Source organism: Nycticebus coucang, chromosome 3, assembly GCF_027406575.1.
Source record: "Nycticebus coucang isolate mNycCou1 chromosome 3, mNycCou1.pri, whole genome shotgun sequence".
Classification (NCBI taxonomy): domain Eukaryota; kingdom Metazoa; phylum Chordata; class Mammalia; order Primates; family Lorisidae; genus Nycticebus; species Nycticebus coucang.
In genome coordinates, this window is record NC_069782.1 from 160,722,216 (window position 1) to 160,734,549 (window position 12,334).

A 12,334-nucleotide genomic window follows, 5' to 3' on the forward strand; every position below is an offset into this window, starting at 1 on the left:
AGCAGAAGGCCCCGCCCCGCCCTGCCCCACCCCTCCTGTGTGTCAGGCCTGAGCCAACTGCCCTGCGGGAGCTTCCCTCTCCCCAGCCTCCTGGCTCCTCCTGAATCTCCTTTGTCCCTTACAGACTTCTGGGACAGCATCCTCTGTGTCCAGCACATGGAAAAACCTTCGGAAATGGCAACCAAGTTAATGGGGGTGCTGAGGAGGTAAACAGGCCAACCCCGGGGGTTGGGGGGGAGGCAGGTGACTGTGAAAGGCTGACAGGGTCAGGAGGTGGGGCCTCTGTCTTCCCTGGGAACAGAAAACTCCAAGCAGGGACAACAAATGGCTTCATGGGCACAGGGCAGCTGTGGGAGCCCAGGTCCCAGCCAAGGTGACTGGTGGGTGTGGAAGCCACCCCAGCAGCTGGATATAGACACCAGTTGACACTCCCCATCCTGCCTCCCTGCCCTGCATCTTGGGGCTGTCTGTAGGGTATCGGTGCAGGAGCCTGCACGCCCCTCAGTGGCCTGGCTGGTCCACTCTCTCTAGATCCCAGGACTCCTAGAATCTGCCCTTGGTAGCCACATGCCCAGTGGGTCCTGGCTCCTCACCAAGGCTGCCCTCCTGCAGGAAGGGAAGGGGTGGTTGTGTACCCTAGTGGAGAGGATGTGCCCCTGGAGGTAAAGGTCAAGCAGGTCAGGCAGAGGGCAGACCCATGCAGGCCAATGCATTCTCCAGCTGGCAGATGTGGGGATGGCGGCGATCTGGGTTGCAGATAAATGTGCTGCTTATACACCAAGCCTCTTCATGCTGCGGACTGGGAGAGGAAGCTGGATGGTCAGGGACCTGACCTGCAGCTCTGCCATGCTCCCTGGTTAAACAACCTTATTGAAGGGGACTTGTCTGTATGGGCCCCAGAGCATGTGTTAATACTGGATTTGACAGTCGGGAGACCACCAGGATAGCCCACCCAGGGCTGGCTGTGCTGTCTACTTGGGGAAGGCAGGAAGAGGATGGGGCTGACCAGCAGCTGCTGAGTAACTTCTGTGTGACGAGTCAGTGTCCTGCTGCTGGCTGGGGCAGGGTTGAGGTTCTGGCCAGTCTTCAGGGTACATCCTATGGAGGTCATGTGGAGCTGGCCCAGTGCCAGGGATTGTCTATGGCCTGCCTTGACCAAGCTGCAGGAGGGGCTGGGTCTCTTCAAGCCGAGTCACAGCTGGAACAGCTGCTGCCTCCCATTGGAGAGCAAGCCTTGGGGCTTTAGGGTCCCAGCCAGTTTCCAAACTGCTGATCCAGCTGACCCATGGTGGCCAGCCCGAGCTCACTAGGGTGAGATGTGGACACTAGGCCCAGTCTCACCTCACGGTGCCTTTGCAGTTACCACGCTTCTTCCTCAAATAACACATGCTTTTGCTTTGTCTTTATTTAAGGCAAGAACACCCAAAAAAGTGACATTTCAGTTTGAAAAAGCAAACACATCAGCAAGTCTGGGGAGCCATCCACCCTGTCTGGGCAGCTCCTATACAATGAAATGAGCCATGTCTGGTAATTGTTTGAACAGAAAAAACACACAGAACACACTTGTTAGGGAGTATCTGACTAGAAAATCCTGACCTTGTTCATGCCACAACACCTGCTCAGCCCCCCACAACTTCCCTTTGAGCTGTGGCCAAGGGCTCACTGTGCAGTGACCGCAACCCTGGGCATTGCAGCTGGAGGCCCCCGCGGGACAGGCACCTGGGGGGCAGCCCTCTGGCTCCTCTCTGCAGACAGGCGCTGCAGGCGCTCTGTGTAGAAGCCGTTGAAGTCGAGCCTACAGAGAAGGAAGGTGGTGGGTCCCACCTGAGGAGATGCTTCTCAGGGCAACAGTGCCGGGTACCCTCCCCACCACGCAGGGAGAACCAGCAACAGGGGCCACAGCAAAACCACATCCAGGCCGAGGGAGTATATGGGGCAGAGGGGCACTTGCTCTGGCCTCCTGCTCCACATGACCATCACTGCTTCAACGCAGCATCGAAAGTAGAAATTAAAAGACAAAAAAAACCTAAAGGCTGATGACCAAAGCTTCTTTTAATAATTCATGTCTTAAAAGAAACATCCCAGTTGAGCACAGCCATTGGGCATGGACAGACTTTGCTGTAGCCCTTGGATGCCAGTCTTCAGGCCACCCAGCAATGGTTCTCAAAGTTGAGTGGCCTTGGAAACCTCACTCAGATCTGTCTGTGGGGTACTGTCCCCAGGCCAGCACGAGGATGGCCCCTTTCTCACCCCACCCTGAGTGATGAGTGGGGTGAGGCCCCTTCCTCACCTCCCCTGAGAAGCCCCTGCCCCACAGAACAGGTATAATGTGGGGGTGCTGACAGGAGCCCCAGGTCACTTGGCAGTCTGGTGAGCAGCACGTCATGGCTAGGGAGGGCACTAGCCAGCACCCCCACCCCCATGTGCCCTAACCCCCAGTCTCCAGGAATCTGCAACGATAGGAGACAAAAGCCTAACATGCTTGGCTCAGGCAGACTCCTCTACTGTAGTCTGAGGTTCCATCTGGGGCCATACCCAAGGAATAGGGGATTTGGGGTGCAGGACAGTACAGCTGGACAAAGAAAGGGGGTAAGGGCAGGGCAGAACTCAAGCAGTGAGGATGGGGCGGGAGGCGCTGCCACACTCACCTGGAGATGACGCTGGCCATACTGTGCTCACAGTCACTGGCACTGTAGATGCTCAACCGGGCCAGGAGGTCCAGCAGGTGCGCGGAGAAGTTCTTGTCAAACTTGTTGATGGTGGCCTCAAAGCTGGACGCCAGCTGGGGTGCATCTACGTGCTCGGCTAGGTGCTGGAAATGGAGCCAACAGTGCGTGAAGCGCGGTGCCTGCCCACAGCAGGCCCACCTATCCCTTTCTGCACTGCTGCCAAACAGAAGAGTTTCTTTTCCTTCCTTTTTTCTCAAATGGTAGAAACAGTTTCCACAAGACATTCCTGAGACTGTGGCATGCAGAGAGATGCTCCAGGAAAAGTGTTGTCACTGCCGGCAGGCCTCTCAGGGCGCAGAGCTCTAGGCTCGGACCCCCCAATGCCACACCCTGGAGCCTAGCAGGACCAGAGAGTGGAGAAGGGAGATTCTTACAGTTGTTTGGAACCTACTTTTAAGTCAACTTTTTCAAAGGGGAGACAAATAAAAGAGCAGCAGGTTTGTTCTCAGAACTGCTGAAATGTTAACACCATTACACGCAACCAAGAGAAAGAGGCTCTCTCTGGCGGAGCCTGAGGCCACAGACCTTCCTGGTAAGCTCCTTCCGGGACCGTTCCTCTGGCCGCTCTGCCTCTGTGGGCAGCCCCAGCATCATGACCTGCTCCACCGCTGGCCGGCCCAGCTCGCTATCTAATTTCATGCTCTGTGTAAATTTCTAGGGGTAGAAGGTCGGGCAGGAGTGCTTCAGTTAGTTGCCACTAGCAGGCAGAAAATACCCAAGTCTCTGCAGGCGCACACTCCCCATTGCAAACGGATGCTGTCTCTGCAGTGTCAGGAACCTGAAAAGCCTCTCCCCAGAGGCTACTGGTGAAATGACCTTAGTTGAGCCAAAGATCAACCTTCCAGAGCCATCAACTAATTTCCACAGCACCTGCCTCCTCCGTTACCTCCCCTACCTCTTCTGCTGGCCCTTATCCCAACCCCCCAATGGCAATGCCTATAGTCCTAGTCACCTCCAGGCCAGCCCTTCTCCACTGGACCCTCATTTTCTATGCCATTGTTTCAGGGTGACTGCTTGTAACAAGTGTCCAGGCTTAACTTATCTGAGGAGCTCCAGCCCCAGGGGAAAGAAAATGAGGTTGCTGGGAAGGGCCCAGCACCACCAACTGAGCCCTGTGGTTGAGGGACAGTGGAGGGGAATATTGCAGGGCCAGGTATCACTGGCCACATTTCCCAGGGAAGGGGCTCAATGAAGGGACCAGGTCAGGAAGACCTAGGAGTGCTAGAAACATTCAGGTAACATTGGGCTTGACAGAAAGCAAGGGCAGGAGAAGGCATGGGACAGGGATGCTGTAGCCTTGGCCTGGGTGATGACACTTGCCATCACATGCCTGTACCTGTCTCACCTGCCTGTACCTGTCTCAACTGCCTGTATCTGTCTCAACTCCCTGTACTTGTCCACATCTATCTGTACCTGTCTCAACTGCCTGTACCTGTCCTCACCTGACTGTACCTGTCTCAACCGCCTGTATCTGTCTCAACTCCCTGTACTTGTCCACATCTATCTGTACCTGTCTCACCTGCATGCAGTTGGTGAACATGACACACACAGACATGAGCTTGGAGAAGACCTTCAGCAGCTCAGGGTTGGTCAGCATGCAATCCTTCAGGCAGTTGTCTAGGAAGCTTGTGTGGTGGCCAAGGACGTCGTCAATGTTGGAGGCCTGCGAGGAAAAGGCCGGGACTCTCCACGCACAGAACCTTCTCTCAGAAGATGCACTGTGTGTGGCACTCAGTTTTGCTTTTGTAAGCTTCTGTTTACATGTTTCCATGTAAATGGCCTCTGATCATTCAGGGGAACACTTAAAAAAAAACCACTAAAAGAACACTAAACCCTTCCCCAAAGTTCCACATTTTTAGTTCTTTTTTTGTTTGTTTTTTGTTTTTGAGACAGAGTCTCACTAGTAGGCTCAGACCGGGTTTGAACCCTCCAGCCCTAGTGTATGTGGCCAGTGCCTTAACCACGGAGCTGCGGGCACCACCCTCATTTTTTTTTTTTTTTTTTTTTGTGGTTTTTGGCCAGGGCTGGGTTTGAACCTGCCACCTCTGGCGTATGGGATCAGCGCCCTACTCCTTGAGCCACAGGCGCCGCCTTCAATTTTTTTTTTTTTTTTTGTAGAGACAGAGTGTCACTTTATGGCCCTCGGTAGAGTGCCGTGGCATCACACAGCTCACAGCAACCTCCAACTCCTGGGCCTAAGCGATTCTCTTGCCTCAGCCTTCCGAATAGCTGGGACTACAGGCGCCCGCCACAACGCCCGGCTATTTTTTGGTTGCAGTTTGGCCGGGGCCGGGTTTGAACCCGCCACCCTCGGTATATGGGGCTGGTGCCCTACCGACTGAGCCACAGGCGCCGCCCCCCATTTTTTTTTTTTTTTTAGAGACAGAGTCTCATTTTATTGCCCTTGGTAGAGTAGAATTTGGTGGCTACTAAGATTCTGGCTGCAGACCTTATGGGGCTGAAAAGCCGATTCCAACGATGTGGCTGATGGGACACCCCCACCCCGGCGGTTGTCTTGCCTGTTGTATTGGAACAAGCACTGTTGGCACATGGGGATATTTCTTCCAAGAGCCGTGTCACTTCTCTCTGCAGAGGGGGCGTGGAGTTGGTGGGGGGGCGGAGGGGTTGAGTTGAACCAGTGCTTGAAAGGCCACCTTGAAACACACCCCACCTTTTTTTTTGGCCAGGGCTGGGTTTGAACCTACCACCTCCGGCATATGGGGCCGGTGCCCCACTCCTTTGAGCCACAGGTGCCGCCCACACATCCCACCTTTTACATGCTACAATCTATTGAGCTCAGACTCACAGATTTCAAGTTTTTCTCAAGGATGTGCCAGGTCGGTTCCATCACCTCAAACATCATGTAGTACTGAATATTCTGGACAAAGTTGAGCATTCTCTGCCGCAACGTGAAAGCCCCAGCAAACCTGGGGACACAAATGACAGCCACAGAGAAGGTGATGCCAGGCCAAGAAGATAGTGAGCTACAGCAGGTGCCTCTGGGGCACATGCGTTTCTTCTAAGCACAGGGGCCTCAGGACCACTGCTCCTGCAGCCCAACAGTGGCTTGGACACAGGCACGAGCAAGTCCACCAAGAGGCGTCCTCAGTGTGGCTGGGGGAAAGCAGGGCCCAGGCAGCAGCTCAGCTCTGGCAACATCAGGTGAGCATCCTCCCAACATGACTCACCATGTCAGTCTCCCTGTGCTATCCTAGGGTATGTCACTAACCAGCCCAACCAAGGAGACTGGCACAACACCACATGGCAAGTTCACATTTTGTGCTTTGCTACTGAGACTAAGTCTTGTCATCAGCCCTTCTTTCAAACACCACCTGGTACCACAGGCCAGTGTGCAGAGCACCTGTGGGGTACGTGGGCAACTGTCAGCATGCCGAGGCTCTGTGCGCTTACGAGGAGGGACTGTATTCTGCAATCACCCCTGGGCAATCTCCATCTCCAGGCCTGCACCATCACTATAAACTGCAGAGAGGGTTAAGGGACAGAGCTGGGGCCCCTGTGTGGTGGACAGGTGAACCATGCTGCTTCGAGACATAAAAACTGATGCATCGGGGATCTAAAAACCATAAACATGCATTTTAAAAAGCAAGACCAGGCTCAATGCCTGTAGCTCAGTGGTTGCGGTGCCAGCCACATGCACAGGCTGGGTTTGAACCTAGCCTGGGCCTGCTAAACAACAATGATAATAACAAAATAGCTGGGTGTTGTGGCAGGCACCTGGAGTCCCAGCTACTTGGGAAGCTGAGGCAAGAGAATTGCTTGAGCTCAAGAGTTTGAGGTTGCTGTGAGCTTTGACACCACCACACTCTACTGAGGGCGACATATTGAGACTCTCAAAAATAAATAAATAAATAAATAAATAAATAAATAAAAAGTAAGACCATCCCACTTGACAGAGGAAGCACATACCATTTTGCAGAGTGCAGCGAGTGCTGCTTGGCAGCTTTGTTGCTGATCCAGACGTTGCAGAGCTGTCGTTCCACATGCTTGCAGTAGAACATGTGCCTGAATAGCATCTGGTAGCGGGTGAGGGCCTTCCTGCAAAGGGAGCGGGGCTCTCAGGGACAGGGCCAAGGGAGGGCCTTCCTTTTTTTTTTGTTTTTTGTGGTTTTGGCTGGGGCTGGGTTTGAACCCGCCACCTCCGGCATATGGGATTGGCACCCTACTCCTTGAGCCATAGGCGCCGCTTGGGAGGGCCTTCCTGCAGAGGGTGCGGGGCTCTCAGGGACAGGGATGAGTCAGAGCCTTCCTGCAGAGGGGTGTGAGGCTCTTAGGGACAGGGATGAGTCAGAGCCTTCCTGCAGAGGGTGCGGGGCTCTCAGGGATAGGCCCACTACTGATGGACCTGACATCACCAACAACGCTCATCCGTGTGCTCTGTGAACGGTCTGTACTGTGGCCCAGGAGAGCTGCTGTGCCTCTGCGGGGCACAGTTGTCACCTTCTCCAAGTATCTAGAAACTGCCTCCATGGGACTGGCTGCTTACCTGCTGATGATGAGCGAGAGGGGCCACTTGACGACGTAGTCAAAGGAGAAGGCCTCCAGGCCACTCAGAGAGAGCTCAGTGGGGTCAGCGTGGGTCATTGCCTTCTCCTGCTTGGTCTCGATAGCCAGAACGCGCAGAAGCTGAGTGATGAGGTCATGAGGCATCAGGTCAATCTTGGGGAGAAAAAATAAAACAAAGCATCTAATTTTTAGAGGAAAAGGCCAAAAGTCAGGGCCTGATCCCCAAGAGGTGGGAAAATTAGTCAGTGATGAGGTGAGTTTCTCTGAATTCAGACTCTAGGTATTGGAGCCTGCTTGAAGAATGAACAGGTCTGTAGATAAACCTCGTTCATAACTAAACGGCTTCCCATTAAAACAGAAATATACAGAGGAACTGCCTTCCAAATGCCCCTGTCACTGTGGATGGTGCACACAAGAAACAACATGACAGATGAGCCTGACTCCCAAGACTAAACCCTTTTGCCACAATAAACACCAGGCCCAGGTTGAAGAGTAAAGCATTTCTCACAAAAGATGGAACTTATAGGCAATAACACTTTCCACAACACTAATTTATTCTTACTCAGTGACAACTACATGCCATAGAATGACAGAAAATTAAACACACAAAGATAAAGGATAGAGAATAAAGGAAGAAGAAACAACAGCTGATGGAGCCATGAAAATGCTCAGGTGACACAGAAGTGAAAATCTAGCAACATTTTTCCTACCAGAGTAACAAAGACGGGGTTTGCAAGTGTGTAGGCAACAGCCACTAGCTATGTGATTCAGTGTCCTGAGACTAAACTCCAGTGAGGTCAGTCTGGCTGCACAGGGGTCATACACTTTGACCTAATAATTTCACTCCTAGGAATTTATCCCACAAAAATTACTACTTCCCTTATCTAACAGACCCCAAAATACACAAAGCGAGAATGGGCTAGAATTACAGGGAGAAATACAGTTGGACGATAACAGAAGACTTCAGTGCCACCAGACAGACGGTCAGTAAAGACAAAGAGGCCATAGCACAGCAACCTCATGTCCTAGGCACTGCCCTACATAGCAGCAGAACGTGCACTCCCCTCAAGTGCACGCGGTACACGCTCCAGGACACACGTGAGGCCACACACAAGTCAGTAAATGTTACAAAACCCAAATCACACCAAGTATGTTCTCTAACTACAAGATGAAATTAGAAATAAACAATGGGAAGAAAGCCAGAAAATTAACAAATATGTGTAAATTAAGCATATTCAAATAACCAGTGGGTCAAATAAATCACAGGGGGATTAGAAAATACCTTGAGATAAAAGGAAATGAAAACACAAAGTGCCTGAACATAGGGGACCCCCTGGAAACCATGCTCTGAGGACTCTTCAGCTATAAATGCTTCTATTAGAAATTAAGAAATGTCTCAAATCTGGCTCGGCACCCGTAGCACAGTGGTTATGGCACCAGCCACATACACTGAGGGTAGCAGGTTTGAACCCGGCTCAGGCCAGCTAAACAACAACGACAACTGCAACCAAAAAAAAAAAAAAAAAGGCCAGGTGTGATGGCGGGAGCCTGTAATCCCAGCTACTTGGGAGGCTGAGGCAAGAGAATTGCTTAAGCCCGAGAGTTTGAGGTTGCTGTGAGCTGTGACCCCATGGAACGCTATCCGGGGTGACAGCTTGAGACTCCGTCAAAAAAAAAAGAAAAATGAAATGTCTCAAATCAGTAAGTTAAAGCTGGCCTGGCACAGTGGCTCACTCCTGTAATCCCAGCACTCTGGGAGGCTGAGGCAGCTGGATTGCCTGGGTTCAGGAGTTCGAGACCAGCCTGACCAAGAGTGAGACCCCATCTGTACTAAAAATAGAAAAACTAGGTGGGCATTGTGGCAGGCGCCTGTGGTCCCAGCTACTTAGGAAGCTGAGGCAGAATCATTTGAGCCTAGGAGTTTGAGGTTGCTGTCAGCTGTGATACCACAGCACCCTCCAAGGGTGACACAGTGAAAGACTATCTAAAAAAAAAAACAAAACCAAAAAACCCCCCAAAGTTAGCAGACAGAAGGAAATAACATGTTGTAGAGACAAAATAGAAAACAGAATAGCGAAAATCAACAAAACCAAAAGTTGGTGTTTTTTTTTTCTTTAAGACAGAGTCTCACTATGTCGGCCTTGGTAGAGTGCTGTGGCATCACAGCTCACAGCAACCTCAAACTGTTGTGCTTAAGTGATTCTCTTCTCTCAGCTTCCCAAGTAGCTGGGACTACAGGCGCCTGCCACAATGCCCAGCTATTGTTTTTTTGTTGTAGTTGTCATTGTTGTTTAGCTGGCCCAGGTCAGGTTCAAACCCACCACCCCAGTGTATGTGGCCGGTGCCCTAATCACTGAGCTACAGGTGCTGAGCCTAAAATTGGCAAATTTTTAGCTATACTAAAAAAAGACAAAAGAAGACTCAAAGTACTAAAATTAGAGAGGAAATATCGGGGTGGCACCGGCCACATGCACTGAGGGTTGCAGGTTCGAACCTGGCCTGGGCCAAATAAACAGTAATGACTACAACAAAAAAAATAGCCGGCTGTTGTAGCGGGTGCCTATAGTCCCAGCTACTCAGGAGGCTGAGGCAAGAGAATCGCTTAAGCTCAATGAGGTTGCTGTGACACAATGGCACTCTACTGAGGGTGACACAGTGAGACTCAGTCTTTGAAAAAAAAAAAAGAAGAAAGGAAATCTGGAAGATCACCACCACCCTACAGAAATGAAAAGGATTACAACAGAATACTGTGTTTCCAGCTGACAAACCGGAACCCTAGATGAGAGGGCTGCAGAATCACAAACCTCCACAGCTGACCCAAGAAGAAACAAACTCTGACCTGAGCTGCAGCTATCAAGGGGGCCAAGCCAGTAACCACAAACCTCCCGAAGACAAGCTCTGGACCTGAGGCCTTCACGGTGGATCTTGCCAAACAGTCTGAAAGTGGGTACTTGAAACCCAGAACTAGAGGAGGGGCATTCCCAAACTCATTCTAGGCCAGCCTTAGCCTGACACTACGCCAGGCAAGGATACCACAAAAGAGCTTCAGACCCACATTCCTCATGAATGCAGATGCAGAAAGCCTCGACCCTGGGAGCCAGGTTCAGCCACACCCACCCTTGCTGCAGCCATGGGGAAGGCTCTCCACCGTCCAGGGCCCACCCCTAGCAGCACAGCACAGGCTCAGGGCCCCACCATCCACCTTGAGGTCATCCTTGAAGGGGTCTGTGTTGGCAGTGCTCATGCGCAGCGCCAGCTCCAGCAGGGCCTCTAGGCGCGGGGGTGCGATGTCTTCCACTGGCTTCCGGAGCTCCTCCTCGGTCAGGTCCATGAAGTGCACGAAGAAGTCGCCCTGGTCCATCAGGAAGTAGCGCTTGATGGACCTGCATGGGAAGGGTGGTAAGCACCCTTCTCCACAGACATGGCAACAAGGGCCACGTGTCAGGTGGGGGAGGCGGGCCCCACACACGCTGATGGGGCAGACACTGCCAACACATAGGTGCAGGCCTTAGGTTGGACACAACCCGGCAGCATGCCCACTTCTCCAAAGATGAGGCAGACCCACCCCACAGGCCCAGGCCTCCTGCAGGCTGTGCAGGGCAGCACCTCAGGTGGGCTAGCAGCTCCTCTTCCTCCATCAGGAAGTCCAGCAGCACCTTGCTGGCGTGATCAAAGGCCTTCTCGATCTGCTCCACGTACGCCCGTTCCTTCAGCGTGTAGATGATCTCTTTTGCCACTGGGCAGGTGACGTGGTGACCACATTCTCTGACCACATTGAGATATTTTCCTGAAAAGATAAAGGAAGGTGAGGTAGAGATTTTGTCACACACACAGTCAATCTTAGGTCTGAAGCCTTAGCCATCTTTGTGCAAACATGGGGAGTGGACTGGACATAGCTCTACAAACTCACTGATCCCAGAAGAAATAGCAAGGCCCAGACAGGAGCAATGGTGAATGGCTCAGGCCTTTCGTTCCAGGACATCTCTGCTCGAATACAGAGGCAATTTCTGAAAGACTTACGAGAACCTGACTGCTACTTCTCCAACCTGTTCTGGGCAGTGAGTGGCCAGGTCCCTGAACCTTGCTCAGGCACTAGGCTGGGTCCTAACCCGTGAGGTGGTCACTAAAACTGTCACTGGGCCAGCAGGTACACGTTCTTCACTGGGTTTTCTCATAGTGGTAATGAGATTTTATTTTATATTTTATTTCATTTTTATTTATTTTTTGACAGAGTCTCACTCTGTCACCCCGGGTAGAATGCCATGGTGTTATCACACCTCACAGCAACTTGAAACTCCTGAGCTCAAGGGATCCACCCAACTTGGCCTCTCAGAGTGCTCGGATTATAAGCATGAGCCACCATGCATTGAAATAATGAGATTATAGAAATTAAAAATCAAAAGTAAAGAGAGAAGCTACCTGAGACAGCCTCCTGGGGTCAGAGGACACAACGAAGTTCACTAGCGTGTCCAGGAGTCACCTAGACACCACCAACTGGTGTGCAGGCTGCACAATCCAACTCAGCACCCACGCGCAACCTGGCAAGAGGCCAGTACTGAACCCTGGCCCACTTTTAGGCAGACACATGGCCACGGGGACCCCAGGCAGAGAACTTTGCTGCCAACCTACTCCCTGTCCTCTCCCATTCCCACCCCTCAACCCCCCAATCCGTGCTCTCTGTGCCCCTCAAACCCGCCTCTGCACCTGTGCTGAGGATCTTGCCGGCAACCTTCTGCAGGAAGGATGGGATCTGCGGCTGCACCACGGTGTACCGCTGGTCCCAGTACTTGTCGTTGTAATCCTCCTGGATCTTCTCCTTCCTCAGTTCATGTTCCTCAACCATAAACTCGCTGAGGATCACAGGAGTGGGTCAGCAGGAACAGAGGCCAACAGGCTCTGGCACAACCCACTGCAGTGGAGCCTGGCTGGCTGGCTCTATCTGCATGCCCACTGTGAGCAGGTGAGTCTGTAAACCTCGCTTTGGTGGGGTTTTTAACCCAGTTCAGGGAGACTGTAGGGGTCAACAGAGCTGGGTGGGAAATTAATTTGTCTTTATTTTCACCCACCCTGAGTAAATTAAT

General features: G+C 52.1%; 1 protein-coding gene across 5 annotated transcripts in view; it reads right to left on the bottom strand.

Moving 5' to 3' along the window:
- Positions 1-31: 31 nt before the first annotated feature.
- Positions 32-12,334, bottom strand: part of TUBGCP2 (tubulin gamma complex associated protein 2) — a 26,343-nt gene continuing 14,040 nt past the window's right edge. For 3 of the 5 annotated variants that reach the window (XM_053584456.1, XM_053584458.1, XM_053584457.1), the window contains 10 exons: positions 11,958-12,103; positions 10,860-11,040; positions 10,456-10,636; positions 7,234-7,406; positions 6,657-6,785; positions 5,536-5,656; positions 4,249-4,392; positions 3,255-3,383; positions 2,649-2,812; positions 33-1,795 (listed from right to left, as the gene is read on the bottom strand). In XM_053584456.1, the coding sequence (XP_053440431.1) occupies positions 1,660-1,795; positions 2,649-2,812; positions 3,255-3,383; positions 4,249-4,392; positions 5,536-5,656; positions 6,657-6,785; positions 7,234-7,406; positions 10,456-10,636; positions 10,860-11,040; positions 11,958-12,103 (1,504 nt within the window). In that variant the 3' untranslated portion in view covers positions 33-1,659. Of the gene's footprint in view, positions 1,796-2,648; positions 2,813-3,254; positions 3,384-4,248; positions 4,393-5,535; positions 5,657-6,656; positions 6,786-7,233; positions 7,407-10,455; positions 10,637-10,859; positions 11,041-11,957; positions 12,104-12,334 lie in introns of all 5 variants that reach the window. The other 2 variants (XM_053584459.1, XM_053584460.1) reach the window with 2 other exon arrangements.